Source organism: Sabethes cyaneus, chromosome 3 (assembly GCF_943734655.1).
Source record: "Sabethes cyaneus chromosome 3, idSabCyanKW18_F2, whole genome shotgun sequence".
In the NCBI taxonomy this organism is placed as follows: domain Eukaryota; kingdom Metazoa; phylum Arthropoda; class Insecta; order Diptera; family Culicidae; genus Sabethes; species Sabethes cyaneus.
In genome coordinates this window covers 142,224,364-142,242,130 of record NC_071355.1, presented here as the reverse complement: position 1 = coordinate 142,242,130, position 17,767 = coordinate 142,224,364, and the positions used below count along the sequence as shown (strand labels likewise).

Here is a 17,767-nt window from a genome sequence, read left to right as displayed (position 1 = left end):
AGAGGGGGCTCCCATACAAAAGAAATACAATTTTCCTCAGAACTCTAGAACTAATCAAGCAAATGGAACCACATTTGGCATGTGGGTGTTTTGGCGTCAATTTTTTTCTGTGGTGAATTGAGACCCCTCCCCTCTTTAGGAGGGGAATTATGCCTCTCCCCCTATAAGGGGGGGCTCCCGTACAAATGAAATACAAACTTCCTCATAACTAGAGAACTAATCAAGCAAGTGGAACCAAATTGAGCATGTGGGGGATTTTGTAGGCAAGATTTTTTTTATGATGGTTTGAGAACCCTCACCCCTGTGGTAGGGGAATGAGGACTCTCATACAAACAAAACAGAAATTTATGCGTAACTCAAAAATTAATCGAACTCGAGAAATTTAAATGCTATACGCTTTATTTTATCTGGCTAAGTAACGGGGGGATCGTTTTCTACTTCACTGTGAGGAAAAAATGAAAATTTGTAAATTGAACTACCCACGCTTTCATAGTGACGTAACTCCCAAAATGAGTTATCTAAGGTTGAGCTCCTCAGAAACTTACTAAGCTCAAGGTTGTGACAGATTCACGATTTATATACAACACATTTTAATTTGTGGCAATACGAAGTTTGCCGGGTCAGCTAGTACCTAATAAAATACTCTATAATTTGTCCGAAAATAAGTTAAACCGTAGGCGTAGATCTTAAAACAAAAATGTTAGTATAGCAATTATCGGCAAAATTAGCAGTACGCTTGACCGAAAGAATGTGCTAAATTTCTTTATTAGACATTGCTAGGTTAACCCACCAAATTTCAGAAAAATCAAGTTTTCACTTAAATTGTGACTCCGGACCAATGTGCTTTTCCATTAACCGACACAAACTCTTCGCAAACATTCGGTCAATAAGTTTGCTAAATTATTGCAGATGTTAATATTCACTACACATGCCAGAAGGGTAGCGCGTGTGAGCTTTCTAAATCATTTTAATGTCGGTAATACATTGAGGAAGTAGGTCAATCGACTGTGTCGGCGTTGTTATTTTGCTAGAACTATGTCCACCGTGTGGGTGATACGTGATGACAGTGTTTTTTTGTATCCGCCATCGCCGTGAAATTTAGTTACAGCCAATAACGATAGCAATTCCATGGACAACTTCGAACCAGCAAGTAATTGCCGCTGAATAGAACAAAATTGAGCATGAAGCAATTGCAAGGCTAGTTGAATTGATGTCAGGATAACAATGTGAATCTTCTGCTTGAGCAAAGGGAGGAAATACCAAACATTAGAAATATGTAGGGGCAAATAATGTCTATGGGTCTATTGGTTTTAAATATTTAGTTAAATGACCATTGCACAACTAAGGAGATATGGAAAAATATCAAAGTTGGTTTTAACGTTCCTTTTTTAAACATATACGAAATTCGATTATTTTACATTCCATTCCATTCTATCTGTTTCCAAGGGTAGATAAACCACAGAGGATGGACATCCAAGCAAAAAGTCGACACTTGAATGAAACGCATACTAGCACTAGAAGCAAGTTGCTGTCAGTGTTCAAATCATTTAGTCTAGAAAAGAATCATTTAGTTTGAAAACTATACCTAGTGGAGAGGACATGAGTTTATTAAGTGATTTTATCGGGAAATTAGCAGTCATTAACTTTAAGTCGGAGAGCCCAAGCCGTAATGTATTCACTGCATTCTTTTTGCCAATCTGAATGCAGCGAATATATTTTCATGGACAAAATTTTTAATTCATACAAAACTGCTTTTAAAATTTGCAGAATCGATGACGACTAATTTCGCCTTAATTTGTTCCAGAATGCCGGATCTTTGCAGATAAACTTTTCTGAATACTGTAGGTCGTTTCGGACTGAATGTTAATTCGGGAAACTGACCAGACACATTAAATTATTATTTAATAAATGTTTATTTTAGCTAAGAAAGATGAATAATCATCGTGTATCTAACGTCTATTTATCTAATCCTATTTATCTAATTGTATACATTTCAATTATGAATACAAGAATTTCGGTAAATCACAAAATGGACACAAACTAAAAAAATAAAGCATTCTGAATTGTTGCCGGATCGATAATTGCTTCTAAGTTTATAAGTGACTCTTCACTGTCTTTGCAATGCTCTGCTAGTTTATCCAGGTGACCTAGGATGGCCGAGAACGAGGGTCTATCATTCGGTAAGCCACTCCAGCATGCCAACATAAGATCATACAGATGTGGACTGCAGCTAGACGGTTTTTCCATACGGTAACCGGTTTTCAGTTCCAAGATCAATCGATTTGTTGCTATCGATGGATACGGGTTGCCACCGAGGGTGCAAATTTCGTATAGCAAAATACCAAATGACCACACGTCGCTCTGTGAAGTGTAAACTTGATGGGTCAATGACTCCAAGGCAAGCCATTTTACTGGTAATTTTCCATCTCCAGTTTTCTTGTACACATTTTCCTGATAAATGTCTCTGCTTAAACCAAAGTCCGATATTTTTACAACGTTATTCTTGCATACTAACACATTTCGAGCAGCCAAATCACGGTGAACTACCTTATTGAGAGCCAAGAATTCCATCCCCACCGCGATTTGTCTAGCAAAATCGATTAGCTGATCGCAGGAAATCTCGGGTTTTTCTTGTTTCTGGTCCGGAATGCCGTCACTGTAGTAGCATTGATTTTCTACCACGCTTTGCAGCTGATTTTCATAAAACGTCCCCAATTGGTTTTCGTAGCCCGTACCGGACTGATCTACAGAAATAAACTTTTGCGAAAAAATCTTTTTCTCATTAACAAACGAGACATCAAAATTGAAGACGCTCTCTGGTTTTTTGTTATTCTGCAACGCGGGCGTTGTGCACTTTACGCCAGACGACTTGAGTTTCAACAGTTTATTCCATTCACAGCGTAGATAATCCAACAGATTGCCTTCGCTGCAATATTCCGTCAGCAGCATCATATCCTCGACACTTTGCGTGTAGTGTCCCAAAATGGACACAACATTCGGATGGTTTCCTACCGATTTCATTACTTCAATTTCTCGCCGAAACTCTTTGATGTCTCCCAAACTTGGAAACTCTTTCAACATCTTAACAGCAACGTCAATATGATCTCCTGTCGGGTGAACAAGAATGCCCTGTCGTACAAGTCCAAAAGCACCCTCACCCAAAACGTCCAGCAGTTGGATCCGCTCTAAATCAACTTCCATCTCATCTTGGATGGGTGCAAGGGACTGTAGTATTTCTCGACCATCTGTTCGCGTGTCTACGGGTTCTTTGACAGCATCCGTATTCTTGTGAAATTCGACACCCTTTTCAAATTGTTTGACTTTGCTTTGCAGGGCGTAGTAAACAAAAACCACAAACACACCGATCACCACCAGAGCCAAAATAATAACAGCGGCTCTTTCCCAGTCCTGTTGAACTGAATGCACTCGGCTTGTATAAAGAGGTTTTATAACACTTCGCTCAGCCGTTCGATTGTTAGCATGTGCTGTGACTACAACTCCGTACTGAGCTCCTAGCACACTAAATGATTCGATCGAATAACCGGTTTCGTTGCCACTAACGTTGCTTGAAGCGAAATTAATGTGTAGTTCATCCACAACTTCCGGATCCAAATCGAGCAGCTTTATTGAGTAAAACTCAGGAATGAATCGTGGTTTGTTCCAAGTAATGTCAAAAGTAAAGGTATTTTCGAACAAGTGAGTGCAGTCAACTTGAATATTTTCAACCATTTCCGGAGCACAGAACTGGCTATTATTATGCCATTCGGCACAACTGGGTGTATAAAACGTGTGCCATATTAGTTCACTCTCCAAATTTGAAAAACGGGTATTCTGCGCTCGAACGGCTATTTCGTACTCGGAGTTCAATTCCAGCGCATCGACGACATAATGGTACAACTCCTCGGGACCTTCAACAATCTTCGATGTCAAGTCGGCATCCACCAAATGGGTCGAATAGTGTAGGATCTCGTAATGGCACGTCATTTCGGAAGCCGGTTTCCATGAAATTATCGCATCTACTAATGAACTGTCTTGACTGTTAGAACGATATCGAATCACGTCAACACTGCTTATTGGTTGCGGTTTGTATTGCAACGGTAATGTAGTTATCTGATGCCGAACACTTGCGGAACTGAAACGGTTTTCACTAATAACTGTTAGGCTGATATTGTAACTGCAGTTTGGGGATAAACTATCAATTGTAACCATAGATTCGCTTGCCATATAAACCACCGATTTATGTTGATGATGATCACTTGATTCAATATTGAGCAAATAAATAGGGAATGCCAAAGCTTTTTTGCTCTCGTTACCATTGCTAATAACTGCAACATTCCTTTGGATTCTTGCTTGAACGTCACTGTTTAGATCGGCAGAGATTGGAACTTTATGAATTTTAATGACAAGGCTGGTGCTATCACGGCAAATTAGTTTAACTTGAAATTTCGAAACCGTGTCCTGTTCGATGATACTTTCTCCATCTTGCAGATCTTGGGAGCAAGTATCGTAGCACAGCTGCAATGATCCGTTAGTTTCCTTTAAACACTTCGAAACACACGAGCCGGTTTCCAGCAGCTTTCCGTACTCCAGGCCATCGTGCAGTAAAACTTTTTCCCCGGTGATGACAATGAAAAGCAATTGAGCTATTAACACTAACTGTAAACACTTGGCGCACGCTGTCGACATGATTATGACTGTCGTTAGATGGAAATCCTGCTAACTTCAAACGTTAGTCGCACACTTACAAGTGCATGGAGAGTCCAACAACACTATTTGGAATCGATTACCGTACATTAGGCAGGTATAACTTATTACCAAGCTCTCAATCCATACCGAATAGTTCAGGTAGCCCATTTGAGTCTGCAGTCTTGGTAATGTATTGTTGCTGATTGTTTACCTACTGTCAAGACGTATGTGGATGAATGGGAAGAGAATCAGAAAAGTTTTACGGGTTTTACCCGTCACACAGTGGTCGGAAATTCAAAGTGCCTGCCCAAAACTCTCATAATCCATTTTTTTGTTAGTTTGTATCCCTCGAAATTCCACCGAATGTTATATGGTTTTGTAAGCGCGATTAAATGTAAAGCGTCATTAAATTTGCGTCGGAGAGCCTAATTTCGGAAGCAGTTTTTAAGCCCAAAAGCGGGGTCCTATTTATAGAAATGTATTCACTGTATTCTTCTCGCCAATCTGAACACAGCGAATATATTTCCATAAACAAAATTTTTGTTTAAAAAAAAACTGCTTTTGAAAATTGCAGAATCGATGACAACTTATTTCACCTTAAGGAGAAACCAAAAGTAGTACGTCAATTAGTACGAGACATTCACAGTGTTAAGTCGTTTTTTTTGCGTCCGAAGATGGCTGAAATAAACACAGTAGGCTGAAACGCGTAACGCATAAAGCATAAACGAGTTACTTATTCACCGAAAAATGTCAAGAAAATCCTCAATTAGAAACCAAAAGTGGTTAACCTTGTGTTAGAGCGGCAAACACTGTACTGTACATCTCATGTGTTCGTTAAAAACCTAATAGTTTATTTGAATGTTGCATTAGTATTGGTAATATATGTCAAATAGCAGAGCTTGCAAACAGCACAGCAGCAAAAACACAGCTGACCCGTAGCCAACCACACCGACTACGAACATCCCGAAATATGGGAAATATGGTTGGTTTCTTTATCAAGACATTCCGATTCGTTTAAGATTTGTAGTTGCAACTGAATAATACATAAGATCAATAGGATGGTTGATTACTCCGCTTGCATTGAAGGCCAGTTTTTGATTCCTGGTCAGCTTTTCGTTTGTTTACTTCATTCTAAGATCTAATCGAATTTTTTATTCAATCCGGGTTGGAACTGAATGAATTTTTCGTGTTCATTTGCTGCTATCTGACAGATAACATTCACCCAATTCCAACCCGGGTTGAATAAACAAATTCGCTATAAGCTTATCGATGTGACAAAAACTGAAAGCTCTTTAAAAGCTCATTGATGTGGCGAAACTTTGAGACCGTGGTGCTGTTTTTTCGGAAATCGCTAGTGAAACGAAATATGTGCGCAACTAAATATTGTTATTGTTATTGACGTAATGATCTATATGATCAGCTAATTTATTTTCCATTAGCAATTATGTTTTGCTGAGCGTTTGTTGATATATAGCGGATCGAGGATATTATAACCCGTGGTGTCTGTGTTGCTTACATATCCGGTAGGACGAAAAAGCCTGCGAGGTACAACAATAAAGCAGATTTTTGGTAAATTGTAGGGACTTTTGAAAGGCTTATCGTCTACCAAAAACCAGCTGTATTTATTTGAAGAAGCCTGAGAAATTACAATAAGAAAATAGCACCATTCAAGGGCCAATTCGGTGGATTACTGTTTACCAAAAACAGATCTAAAGAGCGACAGATGAATAACGTGATAACGGATAACGTATCGGTATTGCCTACATACCGGCTCATTGAAGATAAGGCCATTGCAAATTATTTTTTAAGTTTTTGTCCCGCTTTTCAAAATTGACTCTAAAAATCGAGGGGCCAAAAAAATTTGTTAAACTTGAATAAAATTTTTTTTGTATAAAATCTATTAATCGTGGGTACAACCTAAAGAACTCGAAAAAAGAGTTTACGGATTGCTTCTAGTACAAAACAAAAGTGGAAGTACATATAATGTAATTTCCGAAAATCGGCAAAAAAAATTATTTCGATTTTGACTCTATTTTGGAAAGTTTTTGCATGGTAAATAATAACGTATATATCAAAGCGAGAAAAGATTCGGGTTTCACGATTAAACTGCAAGTAAAATTTCCTAAAAATCATAATTTTTTTTGCCCGATTAAAAAAATTTCTGTTTTTTTTTCGCTTCCCCCTTCAGATGCCCAGCATCCGAAACACAAAAACCACAAAAATATTTGTAATAGCCTAACTAGTATTGCAGTGACAACAGCTTGCTGCTGGCGCTAGTGTACATTAAATCATTCATATACACTAGCACTACAAGCAAGTGGTTGTCACTCAAAAACCAGCTATGCCAACACGATAGAAGAGTTTCAGGCACTTCTGCCTCGCATATTTGTAGTAGTGTAAATAGAGCCCCATATGCTGAAATTAAAAGCAAAATGCTGCAAATTGCTAGTAAATGAAAATTGATTTCTATTTTCATATCAGAGGGGAATTTTTGTGTTCCTCCGTGATTGAAAGATGTAAAATGGTTTTGTAATACCGTAGTTCATGCACGTAGCATGGATGCGGATAGCGAAGGCTTGCTTGACGACCACGTGGTCTCTACCAGTGAGTCACGAAAAACACAATTGCTGGCAATAGCTTACGCTAACCTATTGCACAGCCTTCCCGCCTTCCACGGGAAACAAATCGGAATATCGGAAAACGTTTGATCGCGAAAACCAGATGACGGATTAGGAACCGTTTGAATATTCAACGTTCCGAACTCGGACTTCTTCACTCGAAATAAATTATGCGACCGTTTGCTTCTAATGATACGGACAATCTAGTTTGTTTAACTGATCGGCGTATGCCATTTATCGATCTACATCTATTGTAATGAATTTATATATTGTGATTGTGAATCTCGCTTATATAATAAATTTTAGATCGCATTCGATCTCATTTAGGGTAGCTGGTCTGCATTGGTGATTGCATCATTTGTAAATATTGAACTTTGTTTTTAGTACTAGTGTAGATATAAGTAGTATTTATATAGATACTAGCTGACCCGACAAACTACGTATTGCCACAAATTTACCTGTGTTGTACATAAACCATGAATCTCGGATGATCTTTGTCACAATCTAGAGTTTTGCAAGCCCCCCAGTGGGCGGCGCTTCCGACGGCGGGTTACCGGCAACACTCGCGACCGTCTCGTCCTGAATGATCTAGTGTTACTATAGATAGTTTTTGTGGTCTTGTATTGACTAATGTTTTATGGAAGAGTCTCGAATTTCTCGAGTTCGATTAGTTTTTGAGTTTCGCAAAAATTTCTGTTTTATTTGTATGAGAGTCCATATCCCCCTACCACAGGGGTGAGAGGTCTCTAACTATCGTAAAATAAATTCAAGACTCCAAAATCTCCCACATGCCAAATTTGGTTCCATTTGCTTGATTAGTTCTCAAGTTATAAGGAAATTTGAATTTCATTTGTATGGGAGCTCCCCTCTTAAAAGGGGAAGGGGTCGTAATTCACCATTGAAAAAATTTCTGCCATCTAAAACTCCCACATGCCAAATTTGGTTCCATTTGATTGATTAGTTCTCGAGATAAGAGAAAATTTGCATTTCATTTGTATGGAAGCCCACCCTCTTAAAGGGGAGATGGGTCATAACTCGCTTTCTAAAGAAGAGAGGGGTCTCAATTCACCATAGAAAAAAATCTTGCGTCCAAAACCACTTACATGTTAAATTTGGTTCCATTTGCTTGATTAGTTCTCGAGTTATGAGGAAATTTGTTTTTGATTTGTATAGGAGCCCCCCCCCTCTTAAAGTGGGGAAATCCATAGAAAATATACCATAGAAAATATTCTTGCCTACAAAAACACCCACATGCTAAATTTGGTTCCATTTGCTTGATTAGTTCTAGAGTTATGAGGAAATTTGTATTTCGTTTGTATGAGAGCCCCCCCTCTTAAAAAGGTAAGGGGTCCTAATTTATCATAGAAAAAATGGTTGCCTCCAAAAACACCCACATGCCAAATATGGTTCCATTTGCTTGATTAGTTCTCGAATTATGAGGAAATTTGTATTTAATTTGTGTAGAAGCACCCCCTCTTAAAGTTTGGAGGGGTCCTAATTCACCACAGAAAATATTTTTGCCTCCAGAAACCTCCACATGCCAAATTTGGTTCTATTTGCTTGATTAGTTCTCGAGTTATGAGGAAATTTGAATTTCATTTGTATAGGAGCCCCCCTCCTAAAGTGGGTAGGGGTCCCAATTCATCATAGAAAAAAATTTTGTCTCCAAAAACACCCACGTGCCAAATTTGGTTCCATTTGCTTGATTAGTTCTCGAGTTAAGAGGAAATTTGTATTTCCTTTGTATAGGAGCCCCCCCTCTTAAAGTTGGGAGGGGTCCTAATTCACCATAGAAAATATTCTTGCCCTCGAAAACTTTTACATGCCAAATTTGGTTCCATTTGCTTGATTAGTTCTCGAGTTATGAGGAAATTTGTATTTTGTTTGTATAGGAGCCCCCCCTCTTAAAGTGGGGAGGGGTTCTAATTCACCATAGAAAATATTCATGCCCTAGAAAACTTTCACATGCCAAATTTGGTTCCATTTGCTTGATTAATTCTCGAGTTATGGGGAAATTTGCATTTCATTTGTATAGGAGCCCCCCTTCCTAAAGTGGCGAGGGGTCTCAATTCATCATAGAAAAAAATTTTGTCTCCAAAAACACCCACGTGCCAAATTTTGTTCCATTTGCTTGATTAGTTCTCGAGTTATGAGGAAATTTGTATTTAGTTTGTATAGGAGCCCCCCCTCTTAAAGTGGGGAGGGGTCCTTATACACCATAGAAAATATTCTTGCCCTCGAAAACTTTCACATGCCAAATTCTGTTCCATTTGCTTGATTAATTCTTCAGTTATGAGGAAATTCGTATTTCATGTGTATTGGATCCCCCCCTCCTAAAACGGGGAGGGGTCCCAATTCATCATAGAAAAAATTTTTGTCTCCAAAAACACCCACATGCCAAATTTGGTTCCATTTGCTTAATTACTTCTCGAGTTATGAGGAAAATTGTGTTTCTTTGGTACAGGAGCCCCCCCTCTTAAAGTGGGGAGGGGTCCTAATTTACTATAGAAAATATTCTTGCCCTCGAAAACCTTCACATGCCAAATTTGGTTCCATTTGCTTGATTAGTTCTCGAGTTATGAGGAAATTTGTATGGAAGCCCCCCCCCTTTTAAAGAGGAGAGGAGTTATAATTCCCCTTATAAAGAGGGGAGGGGTCTCAATTTACCATAGAATAAATTCTTGTCACCGAAAATACCCACATGCCAAATTTTGTTCTATTTGCTTGATTAGTTGTCGAGTTATGCAGAAATTTGTGTTTCATTTGTATGGGAGCCCCCCTCTTAGTGGGGTGAGGGGTTTCTAAGCATCACTAAAACCTTTCCTGGCCCCAAAAAAACCTCTACATGCATATTTTCATGCCGATTGGTTCAGTAGTTTTCGATTCTATAAGGAACATACGGACAGACAGACAGACAGACAGAAATCCTTCTTTATAGGTATAGATTAAATAGCTATTAAGAACATATTTAATTAGATTTTTTCTATTTTTTCGGCCATTGCAAATTATTTTTAAGGATTTTGTCACCCATTTCCCCCCCCCACCATTTAAAATTGGTATGAAAAATAGGGGGAGGGGGGTAAAAAAATAATTTTGTCGGACATAAGTCAATTGTCTGTGGGCTCTACAGCCTAAAAAAACTAAATCTCTTTGTTTTTTTTTCGCCCCCCCTTCAGTTGGTTCAGGAAATACAAATTACCTTATAACTCGAGAACTAATTGATCAAATGGAACCATATTTGCCATGTGGGTGTTTTTGGGGGCATGAATTTTTTCTATGATGAATTAGGACCCCTTACCTTTTTAAGAGGGAGGGGCTCCCAAACAAATTAAATACGAATTTCCTCATAACTCCAAAACTAATCAAGCAAATGGAACAAAATATGACATGTGGGTGTTTTTGGAGACAAGAACGTTTTCTATGGTGAATTAAAACCAGTTGGGTCACCCCTGCGAAATGGTACTTTCTACCGAAAGATTTTCCGTGAAATGGTACATCCCGCGCAAGGTTTTTCGCGAAATGGTATTCTGCGAAACTCTATATTCCGCGTTATGGTTAACCGAGACCTGGTGTTCCGCAAAATGGTATTCGGCGACATGGTTTGTAATGATGGCGAATATTTAAAAGCTATCCGCTTTATTTTATCAGACTAAGCAATGGTTTTCTACTTTACTGTGAGGAAAATTTATATATTAAAACACCCATGAACTCCCCAGAAACTTGCAAAACTCAAGATTGTGACAAAGGTCATCCGAGATTCACGATTAATGTACAACCCAGTTTAGTTTATGGCAATACGAAGTTTGTCGGGTTAGCTAGTACTATATATTTATATAGTAAAAAGGCAAAACGTCTATCGCCTCTCTTCACTTAACGTGCGCACTCACGCCGAACCGAGAGGCAACCCTGAAATGTTAAAGCTGGTGGTGACGCATCGGTCGATCACGTTGTACAAGTGTGCAAAATTGTTCGTATGTTTGTTTCTCCGGACAAAGCATGCGGAAGAAACTGTTTAAATAAGTGTTTTGTTTTGTTTGAATTCAACCCGCGAAACTATGTCGGTCGTTCTACTTTCTAACTAACTCGGTTACCTGTATTTTTGCATGAATTAACCAGGATATAAGTTTCCGGGTCCAGGCGAGATTTTGCTACACTGCTTTTTCTTCGACGTCATTTTGATCAAGTAAATAGTTTTCAAAATACAGGGTACCGAAGAGTATTTTCAGCCTTTACTTTTCTTCCGCTGTATATACTTTGCCGACACACAACTTTAATATGTTATGAATATTTTCTCAATAATATAAGTAATCTGCTGTTTTTATTGAAAGAATGTCAAAACTACCTTTCGCTAGAACTAGGCTTAGGCTTAAGAAATAGAACCAATCGCTTAATAGGTTGAAAGTACCCTCCCGTACCCTATCTACTCGGCAAACTAAGGGAACTCAGGAAACTAATGAATATTTTGTGTTTTATAACAGTAATGTTAAATGCAAAAAAATTTCTCTTTACTCTTTATCCCTTTAAGCCCAAGCCCACACAATTGTGTAGGTGAGACATGACTACTTTCAAAAAATTATCCTTTCCTTTCTAAACGTCGTACCTTTACATATATGGCACCAATTTCTTATGTAAACATCGTAACTCGCAGAAAAAATAGAAAATAGCTGAAAAGAAGTTTTCTTTTGTGTTTGGATTAATTATTGTCTAATCTTCAAAATCTTGCGAGAACAGCAAAAAGTTTTATCTGCCGTATTTTTTTATTGGATCCGTATTTCGAAATTGCTTAGATAAAAAATTATATTTCTAATCTAATAAAGTATTTCTAATTGATGTAATTAAAAATTTACGGAAAATAACTTTTACAACTTACTTATAGAGTAAGGAGGGGTAAAAGTGCGATGTGGGTAAAAGTGCGATTCAATGATTTATCGGTGCAGATTCCAAGTAAATTTTCTACGTTGGCATGGATGGGTGACTACTTTGACAGCTTGAATCTAACGTAAACTTTGGTTGCTTACGAAGTATAGTTGCTGAGTTATGTGTAAATGTTATTTTAGGGCGGTTTTGATGTAATTTTTCGATACGAATTACGATAACAGGTAATACGATATTAACAGGAGCATATTACTTGTTGAAAATATGTAGCAGCGTTTCACATCACTCAGATATCTGTTTTGAAAATACGGCGAAAATAATTTACAAAATATATTTCGCTTTTCCGTAATTCTATCTAACCCCGTCAAGCGCCTAGCGGGGTAAAAGTTCGATTCACGGACGGGGCAAAAGTACGATTCATGGACGAGGCAAAAATGTATAGCTAATTATATACAGCTTTAGGCACTATATTACAGATGCTAGAAATGAAAGATCTGCAGAAAACTGTGTGCTCTACAGATGTTGGCCGAAGAAAAACAATGTGTTTCCGCTGATGAAACAAAAAACAAAGGTTTGGAAAAGTTTCGATCTAACGGAGGCTGCAATACACCAGCGCAAAATAGAAAAGGTGCAAATTGAGTATATTGCTTACCAAAACATAACGCAGATTGAAGATAATATGGTTTTGTTAGCTACTGCTGGGCTAATTTCATGGATTCTAGCTTCGAACTTTTGCCCCGCGGTATTCGAACTTTTGCCCCGCTGGTGGGGTAAAAGTGCGAATCTGCACTTGATCAGAAGAAAGAAGAATTTATTTTGCAAAACATTATTACCGCAGATGATTTATAGTTGAATGTGAAGACATAGAGTTACTGCATCATTATAAAATATATTATGTTGTTGTCCTTCTTTATATCTCACGAAAATTAATGACAACTTCAAACATCGCACTTATGCCCCGCCCTACTCTACACATTGTTTTTCATACCTACACAATTGTGTAGGTTCTGCCTTATTGTATACCTACTTTTATCTTTACGTTCCCGCCGGGACTTCAAAAATTAGTGTACTTGCCGTTACACTTTTCGCTCTATCTTTACTATTTTTTGATCGATTTTTATACAACTTGTCTTCAAAGAACCACCTTACATTGACCTTCAATGAAAAAATATATTAGCAAATTTTGGATTCATTTTCCCAGAGATATTCCGGATCGCAGTGGGATTATTTTTTCACGCCATAAGTAACAGATGAAATAAAACGAAATCTGCTGCTGCCATCTCATTTTGAGTCAGTAAGAATGAATACATTATACTGTAGAGCATTCGTTCATGCTCCACACTGCGGAACTACCGTTTAGAGTACTACCGGAACCTAAAACTGGTCATTTATAAATTGTAAAATAATAAAGAAGTGTGGCAAATGATGTATTCTACTACGGGATTTTCTAAGACAAATTCTTGGATCAACATTTGAATGTTTTTAAGCCAATCTGGACGTTCCGGTATATCTGTTGTATTAAAGTTAGTAAAAACTTAACTTGCAAAAAGTTGCGTGTATTTCCATAGCGACGTAGCAACCGTTCTGCTGCTTCAGAAGCTGAAGTCTATGCGCCTCGAAGCGTTGATCTCGTTCTAAACTAAACGGGGTCAACCCTATTCAATTCTGTGGACTTCTTTACACAGAATAATTAGGTTTTCATGTTTTGTTTTCTCAAAGCCTGGCTTGGTATAGTCCAAAAAGGGTAAAAAATGTTAAAAATAGGGGAAAATGAGCAAAACGGAGCACTTCTCGATGACAAACAGGAAAACGGTGAGCACCATGCGATTTTCCGGAAAATTTTACATAAGATCACCTACATTTTATCAGCCTGCAAGCCACATTTTAATTGCGTCCGTTTTTTCGGCTCGTTTTTGCCCATAGTGCAATGGTATAAGATAAGGCCGAACCCACACAATTGTGTAGGTTGCTAAATTTAGCAAACATTTATTGCAATGTGTAGAATACACCGGTTTTGGTATCTCGAGCGATAAAAGGGTTATAAGGCGAAGGACGCTCAAAATCATTTTTTTCTAATTATTTGGATGCATTGGTAAAATCATTATGGCATTAACAGGTGGACAACAGGCAGTGAAAATCAATTTAGGTAATTATAAGTAATCATGTGATTAAATTGATAAAATTGTCTATATTTAAACGAAAGTCTCTATTTTACCTCCACAATGTAAGAAGATTTCTGTCGACAAACACGAGATCGTATTAAAAATGGCAACGGATCAACTATTACTACATATCTTACTGAATATTTTGGCTTTGAGTTACACATATCATTCGAGCAATTGTAGGACGCCAGCCAATGAACTGGGTTCTTGTGTACCACTGACAGAATGCGGTTTCTTCCAGGAGATTACTCGAAAATCAATGATATTCAGCAGTGATCTTCAGTACATCCTGACTAGTCAATGCGGCTTTCGGTCAAATGAACCTCGTCTTTGCTGTCCCGCAACAAAACCGCCGTCTGCCAATTTTCAACCCAATACCAAAGTCAGAAAATCGCGTCTGCCGGAGGCTCCCGACTGTGGAATTCAATACACCAACAGGATAATCGGCGGAGAACGAACCAGCGTTACGGATTTTCCTTGGACCGCTCGTATCCAACATTATGATCACAACTTTGAAGAATATGGATTCCACTGCGGAGGTTCACTGATTAACAACAGATACGTGTTGACCGCTGCTCATTGTGTCTCTGGCATCCCTTTCAGTTGGACTATAAATGCGGTCCGGCTTGGTGAATGGGACATCCAATCAGATCCGGATTGTTTATACGATGATAGTGATTGTTTCGAACCGGTTCAGGATATACAGGTAGAGAAAGAGATTGTGCACGAAGATTTTGTCAACACTCGGTTGCAAGTTCAAAATGACATAGCGCTTTTACGATTAGCGAAAGAAGTCCGCACATCGCAAACTGTGCAGCCCATTTGTTTACCTCTGAATGAACAATTTAGCACTCGACAGTACGAAGACATGAAAATGTTTGTTACAGGTTGGGGACAAACGGAATCGGAAACCAACAGTCGATACAAGATGGTGGTCGCAGTAAAAGGAGTATCGCAGCAACTTTGTCGTAGGCACTACCTAACCGCGAGTATCGACGACAGCCAAATCTGTGCCGGCGAGGAAATGGGAAAAGATTCCTGCAAAGGAGACTCTGGTGGACCATTAATGGATCTGACAGTATCGGAAAGTTCCGTCGTTTACTACCTGGCCGGAGTGGTTAGTTTCGGAAAACAGTGCGGACTAGCGGACGTACCAGGAGTTTATACGAAGGTGAATTGGTTCGGCGAGTGGATTCTTGACAACATTGAACCGTAGACGGTTTGTATTACATAATTCAATATATATTGTAGATCAGACGTTCCGTTCAACTGCTATTTATCGAAGCATTTTTGTAGAAGGCTACGTCAGACTCAAGTAAAATTTGTTCCATTGTATTATCTCTTGTGGCTTTTTTGCATCGCCATCCATAATTAATCAATAAGTTATTACTGATAAATTAAAGTAGTAAACTCCAAGAATTCATTTGTGAAGGGGCCAATTGAACAACTAAATTGATGGCACATGTGACGAAAACGGACGCATTATAAATTCTAAATGTCAGCTTATAAGCTCAATGAATTTTAACAAAATTTATTTCATGTTTTATGAAAAAGGTTTTTTATTATGCTAGTGTACAATCAACTGAAATAAACTTAACCTGCGTGTGAAGTAATGAGTCCACTGACGATTTTTGATAGGTCGGATTATGATTCATTATCCGATTAACGCATAAATCCAACCCAGTAACTCTCGAAGTGGCACCGAAGAAAATTGTTCGTTTCGCAATCCTGATCGTAAATTCAGAAGAATAGCTCCTAGGCTAGCTACTAGGTGTAAGGCAACGATAAACGCAAATCTGGAATATTCACGAAACGCAGCAGCAGACAACAGGTCCTGCTTTTACGACGGCTACAACAGCAAAATTCATTCAGGTGTTGCGGGTACCATAATTGGATTTTATGACAGGGCAATTCCTACCGACTGAAAATATACTGCTTTTTGTGCTTGGGAACATTACCGAAATCACTGCTATAAAATGTGAGGGCGAACAAAGGTAAAACTTTGCTCTTTCGCACATTCTTTGCCATGATAACACAATTGAGAAGTTATGGCTGAACATAACATCACCGGGTTGTATCGATAAACGTTGCTCCATTAATCATTTATATTGATGCAAGATTCCAGAAGTTGTGCGAAAACATCTGTGTATTATACTACGATTAAACTCAAGCCAACTTTGGCTCTAGTTCAAAACAAATCAAACAAATCTTTCACCAACTGAAACGTAAATACCTTACAGCATACTTCTAACCGCTTCAATTACATTCGAATTTCTTTATGAACAAAAAGATACCCGTGAAATTACAAAATTCAAAAATAAATCATTCGAGCTCAGATTTCCTAGCTCATGAATCCGCAATCCGGATTATAAGATCATGCGAAATATACTCGCAAACATGGCAGCAAAATTAATGTCGCATCCGTAAAGAGAATGCCACAACCGAGCCGGAATCCGAAACCGGATGATACCGACTACACACGGCTGGAAGCACTCCTCGTTCTCGCTTATGCAAATCCTTTCACGTTTGTTTTTCGGTCAGCTTCCTTCCGTTGGCCAATAACCAGACAACCGCGGCCGAAGCAAAAGTGCAATGCTAACGAGGGACCGAAAAACTTATGCACTTCAAACTGATATGCAGAAGCTCTACCTGGGTATGGGGAACAAACAAAAAGCGAAGGATTAGGGCAGGTAGGACTAACTTTCAACGCTGTGCAGGTGGCCCTGGTTATGAGATTTTTTTTTCTCTTGTGTGTTCCGGGGGCGTTGGTTTTTCATTATGATATCTGTAAACCGGAAAATACCTACGAAGAGCTTATGTGATCTCATTCATCCGGTGAAGTTTTAAAAGATTTAAGAAGTTTAAGTTTTAGAAGTTTTAATCGCAATAGACAGGATTAGTACCTATGCCATTTACATTTTCGCATGGGTGAAGTCTGTTTTAAGTCAATGGCAACCAATTATTGCGCTACTCTAGATATTATTATGTCAACTATTTTTGAGCGAAAGTTTATCGATCGTTGTTCGATCGATATTCGAATTGACTTTTTTTTGGCTAAATTTATATATATTTTCTTTTGTTGTTTCAAGTAATTCTTGCTTGTAATATAAGTTTTCAGCCAATTTTTGCTTATCATCTTAGTTGATACGTGTTATTAATCTAACAGCTTAAACTAATGCATTCAAGTTTTGAATGATTTCGTATACCGAGTGTGAACACCTCTCTTCGTATTTTAGTTTGTATCCATTAAACTTAGTCTTTAGGATGCCCATGGCTGCGAGCTCATGAACTTAAACTTGTTCTCGTCCAGAGGGTTCAGATTTAAGACTAGCTTTAGGCATTTGTTTTGTACACGCTGAAGCTTCAGTTTTTGTGTCCTAGCACAGCCCGATCAGACCAGGACCGCGTACTCTATCATTGGGTAGA

General features: G+C 38.4%; 2 protein-coding genes across 2 annotated transcripts; one reads left to right on the top strand and one right to left on the bottom strand.

The window, feature by feature from the left end:
• Nucleotides 1-2,040: 2,040 nt before the first annotated feature.
• Nucleotides 2,041-4,686, bottom strand: LOC128740215 (tyrosine-protein kinase receptor torso-like). The gene has a single exon (XM_053835747.1). The coding sequence runs from the start codon at nucleotides 4,684-4,686 to the stop codon at nucleotides 2,041-2,043; it is 2,646 nt and encodes an 881-aa protein (XP_053691722.1).
• A 9,758-nt stretch (nucleotides 4,687-14,444) lies between these two features.
• On the top strand, nucleotides 14,445-15,557 carry LOC128740214 (CLIP domain-containing serine protease B4-like). The gene has a single exon (XM_053835746.1). The coding sequence runs from the start codon at nucleotides 14,445-14,447 to the stop codon at nucleotides 15,555-15,557; it is 1,113 nt and encodes a 370-aa protein (XP_053691721.1).
• Nucleotides 15,558-17,767: the final 2,210 nt, after the last annotated feature.

Coding starts and splice junctions, on each gene's coding strand:
- LOC128740215 (XM_053835747.1), bottom strand. CDS start 4,686: ATGTCGACAGCGTGCGCCAAGTGTTTACAGTTAGTGTTAATAGCTCAA.
- LOC128740214 (XM_053835746.1), top strand. CDS start 14,445: ATGGCAACGGATCAACTATTACTACATATCTTACTGAATATTTTGGCT.